Source organism: Sciurus vulgaris, assembly GCF_902686455.1.
Source record: "Sciurus vulgaris genome assembly, chromosome: 2".
Lineage (NCBI taxonomy): Eukaryota > Metazoa > Chordata > Mammalia > Rodentia > Sciuridae > Sciurus > Sciurus vulgaris.
In genome coordinates this window covers 10,486,487-10,491,513 of record NC_136462.1, presented here as the reverse complement: position 1 = coordinate 10,491,513, position 5,027 = coordinate 10,486,487, and the positions used below count along the sequence as shown (strand labels likewise).

The following is a 5,027-nucleotide window of genomic DNA, read 5'->3' as shown; positions in this document are numbered from 1 at the left end:
TATTTTTACAGACTCCATTTTAATCCATTGTACACAAATGGGGTACGTCTTTTCATTTCTGTAGTTGTGCATGATGTCGATTCATACCATTCATGTAATCACACATGTATGTAGGGTCGTGATGTCTCTCTCATTCCATCATTTTCATACCCCTCCTCTCATTTCCCTCTACGTAATCTAAAGTTCCTCCATTCTTCTCTCACTTACCACCACCCACCCCCATTATATATCATTTTCCACTTATAGGGAAACATTTGGCCTCTGGATTTTTGGGAATTGGTTTACTTCACTTAGCATGATATTCTCCAATTCCATCCATTTACCTGCAGATGCCATAATATTATTATTTCTTATGGCTGAATAATATTCCATTGTGTATACATACCATGGTTTCTTTATCCATTCATCTGTTGAAGGGCATCTAGGTTGGTTCCACAATCTAGCTACTGTGAATTGAGCTGCTATAAATATTGATGTGGCTGTGTTACTGTAGTATGCTAATTTTAAGTCCTTTGGGTATAAACTGAGGAGTGGGATAACTGGGTCAAAAGGTGGGTCCATTCCAAGTTTTCTGAGGATTCTCAACACTGCACCAATTTGCAACTCCACCAGCAATGTACAAGTGTGCCTTTCCCCCCACATCCATGCCAACATCTGTTGTTATTTGTGTTCTTGATGATAGTCATTCCAAGTGGAGTACGATGAAATCTTAGAGTTGTTTTAATTTGCATTTCTCTAATTACTAGAAATGTTGAAAACTTTTTCATGTATTTATTAATTGCCTGTATATCTTCTTCTGTAAAGTTTGTCCAGTTCCTTGGCCCATTTATTGATTGTGTTTTTTTTTTTATTTTGGGTGTAAAATTTTGTAAGTTCTTTTTATAAACTTGGGAGATGAGTGTTGTATCTGAAGTGTGTGTGGAAAAGATTTTCTCCCACTCTGTAGGCTCTCTTTTCACATTATTGATTGTAGCCTTTGCTGAGAAAAAGCTTTTTAGTTTGAATCCATCCCATTTACTGATTCTTGCTTTGGTTTCTTGTGCTTTGGGAGTCTTGTTAAGGAAGTCTGATCCTAAGCCAACATGAAAATTTGGGCCTACTTTTTCTTCTGTTTGGTGCAGGGTCTCTGGTCTAATTCCCAAGTCCTTGATCCACTTTGAGTTGAGTTTTGTGCAGGGTGAGAGATAGAGGTTTAATTTCATTTTTCTACATATGGATTTCTAGTTTTCCCAGCACCATTTGTTGAACAGGCTATCTTTTCTCCAATGTATCTTTTTGGCTCCTTTGTCTTATATGAAGTAACTGTATTTATGTGGGTCTGTCTCTGTGTCTTCTATTCTGTACCATTGGTCTTCCTGTCTATTTTGGTGCCAATACCATGCCATTTTTGTTACTACGGCTCTGTAGTATAGTTTAAGGCCTGGTATTGTGATACCTCTTGCTTCACTTTTCTTGCTCAGGATTGTTTTGACTATTTGAGGTCTCTTATTCTTCCAGAAGAAGTCATGATTGCTTTCTCTATTTTGATAAGGAACATCAATGGGATTTTAAATAGAATTGCATTGAATCTGTATAGCACCTTTGGAATACTTTTATTTGACAATATTAATTCTGCCTATCCAAGAACATGGGAGATCTTTTCATTTTCTAAGGTTTTCTTCAATTTCTTTCTTAAGTGTTCTGTAGTTTTCATTGTAGAGATTTTTCACCTCTTTTGTTAGATTGATTCCCAAGTTTTGTTGTTGTTGTTGTTGTTGTTGTTGTTGTTTTATTGCTCAGCCTTCTTGTATTGCTTTTTATTTTTTTTAATTTATTTTTATTGTAAACAAATGAAATACATGTTGTTTCTGTTTGTACATGGAGTAACAGCATACCATTTGCATATTCATAAATTTGCAGAGTAATGATGTTTGATTCATTCCATTATTTTTTCCTTCCCCCCCACCCCTCCCACCTCTCTTTTCCCTCTATACAGTCCCTCCTTCCTCCATTCTTGTCCCACTCCCACCCCCCATTAAGACTCATCATCCAGGTGGCAGCCGTTGAAATTCAAAAGTGGCGGGTGTGGCGCGGGGCTGCTAGCCACTGGAGTCCCTAGCGTGCGTGCTCTGTGTCGCTAGCCACCGCGAGAACGCGGGTCCCGCGAATCCCGGCGCACTGTCCTCTTCCATTGCACTCCCTGGAGTGCGTGGGGCAGAGGTGGACATGGAGTCGCAGTGTTGGGAATATAACACAGTAGACAAGTGCTCTGCCACTGAATTATACCACAGCCCTACTGATTTTAGAATTAAATAACAACCAAAATAGCCCTTTCTCCTGTGATGTGGATGATGGAACTGCAGTAGGCCCCTGGGAGTTAGCCTGGACTTCCTCTACCTTCCTCCCTGCCTGTGCTCTTTTCCAAGCCAGTTCCTAGTTACACCAGTAATTGATTTCACATGTTTCAGTCCCTCTTCTTCATCCCCACTGCCCAACTTTACATCTGAGGTCCCCCTTATTGGAAGTGAAGAGGAACATAGAGCTGAAGACACCACTGGTCAAAGGCCCTTCCCGATTGCCTCTCCCAGGAAGTAGGCTCAAGAGGGGACCTGACCAGATGGAAGATGTGTTGGAACCTGCAAAGAAACGGACACGAGGTGTGGGCGCAACAACCAAAATTGACACATCCCGCTCCAGAGCACCGCCCATCACCACAGTACCACAGACACAAGGCCATACTGCAGTTCAAAAAGTTCCCAAGAAGACAGGACCCCGTTGTTCCACAGCTATTACTGCAGTGTTGAAGAATCAGAAATCAGTCCCTTCTGTTCCTGCCCAGAAACCTGGCTCAACAGCTGCTCCTCCCATGGTGGGAGGAAAGAAACCCAGCAAACGTCCTCCCTGGGACTTAAAGGGTCAGTTATGTGACCTAAATGCAGAGCTGAAACGCTGCTGGGAGAAGACTCAAACATTGGACCAAGAGAACCAGCAGCTGCGGGAACAACTTAAAGAGTCCCAACAGCAGGCTAAGGCCTTGGGGACAGAACGTAGTACTCTAGAAGGGGAGTTGACTAGGGTACGTGCCCAGGCTGAGCAGGGCCAAGAGCAGCTTGGGAATCTGAGTGCCCGGGTCCTGGAGCTGGAAGAACGACTGGGCACACAGGAAGGTTTAGTGCAAGTCCTCCAGAAAGAACAGTTGGAATTGCAGGAGGAGCGGAGGGGGCTGACAACCCGATTGGAGGAGCAAGAGAGGAGGCTACAGGCATCAGAAGCAGCTCTGTCAAGCAGCCAAGCAAAGGTGGCATCTCTGCAGCAGGAAGCTGCAGCCCAGGCGGCCTTACTGGCTGAGCGAGGAGACCGTCTCCATGGGTTAGAGATGGAGCGCCGGCGGTTGCACAACCAGCTGCAGGAACTGAAGGGCAATATCCGGGTATTCTGCCGGGTTCGCCCTGTCCTTGCAGGGGAGCCCACCCCATCCCCTGGCTTCCTCCTGTTTCCTTCTGGCCCTGGTGGGCCCACTGATCCTCCAACTCGCCTTAGCCTCTTCCGGTCTGATGATCGGCGTGCAACCCTGAGTGGGGCTCCAGCCTCCACTACCCGCCACGACTTCTCCTTTGACCGGGTATTCCCACCAGGAAGTAGGCAGGATGAAGTGTTTGAGGAGATCGCCATGCTTGTCCAGTCCGCCCTGGGTGGCTACCCAGTATGCATCTTTGCCTATGGTCAGACAGGCAGTGGCAAGACCTTTACAATGGAGGGTGGGCCTGGGGGAGATCCCCAGTTGGAGGGGCTGATCCCTCGGGCCCTGCGGCATCTCTTCTCTGTGGCCCAGGATCTGAATGGCCAGGGCTGGACCTACAGCTTTGTGGCAAGCTACGTAGAGATCTATAATGAGACTGTTCGAGACCTGCTAGCCACTGGGACCCGGAAGGGCCAAGGGGGCGAATGTGAGATTTGTCGGGCAGGACCAGGGAGTGAGGAGCTTACTGTCACCAATGCCCGATATGTCCCTGTCTCCTGTGAGAAAGAGGTGGAGACCCTGCTTCATCTGGCCCGTCAGAATCGGGCTGTGGCCCATACTGCCCAGAATGAGCGATCTTCACGCAGCCACAGTGTGTTCCAGCTGCAGATCTCTGGAGAGCATGCTGCCCGAGGTCTACAATGTGTTGCTCCCCTCAACCTTGTGGACTTGGCTGGGAGTGAGCGGCTAGACCCTGGCTTAGCCCTTGGCCCAGGGGAGCGGGATCGTCTTCGGGAAACACAGGCCATTAATAGCAGCCTGTCCACACTGGGGCTGGTCATCATGGCCCTGAGCAACAAGGAGTCTCATGTGCCTTACCGGAATAGCAAGCTCACGTACCTGCTACAGAACTCTCTGGGCGGCAGCGCTAAGATGCTCATGTTTGTGAACATTTCCCCTCTAGAAGAGAATGTCTCCGAGTCCCTCAACTCTCTACGCTTTGCCTCCAAGGTGAACCAGTGTGTTATTGGTACTGCCCAGGCCAACAAGAAATGAAGATGGATCCAGATCCTATTTGTGTGTGTGCACGTGTATATGTTTTTGCGTGTTGGGAGTGGGGAATACCTTATTGGGTGGAGGGCACTATGTATCCCAGCTTATCAAATAAAGAACAGTTGTTGCTTTTTAAATAAAGGTTTTATTAGCAGTTGGAAAAAAAAAAAAAAAGACTCATCATCCACTTATCAGTGAGATCATTCCTCTTTTGGATTTTTGAGATTGGCTTATCTCACTTAACATGATATTCTCCAATTTCATCCATTTGCCTGCAAATGCCATAATTTTATTATTCTTTATAGCTGAGTAATATTCCATTGTATATATATACATCATGAATGGAGTGGTTTTAAGAATGACAGAGTTTGCAAATTTCCCTTTTGCAACCATGAGAATATCTGAATCAGGCGAGAATCATGGCGGGATGTTAGCACCACTGTGAAGGTTGGGTGAGGATGGTTGTCCAAGGTGTCTCCTCACCATTGTTTATCAATTCAGCTCTGCAGTGGAGAAGTTGTGGGGGTGGGGATAC

General features: G+C 46.1%; 1 protein-coding gene across 1 annotated transcript; it reads left to right on the top strand.

Annotated features, from left to right (window-relative positions):
- Nucleotides 1-2,490: 2,490 nt before the first annotated feature.
- On the top strand, nt 2,491-4,630 carry LOC306655559 (kinesin-like protein KIFC1). The gene has a single exon (XM_079130136.1). The coding sequence runs from the start codon at nt 2,597-2,599 to the stop codon at nt 4,493-4,495; it is 1,899 nt and encodes a 632-aa protein (XP_078986262.1). The 5' UTR covers nt 2,491-2,596; the 3' UTR covers nt 4,496-4,630.
- Nucleotides 4,631-5,027: the final 397 nt, after the last annotated feature.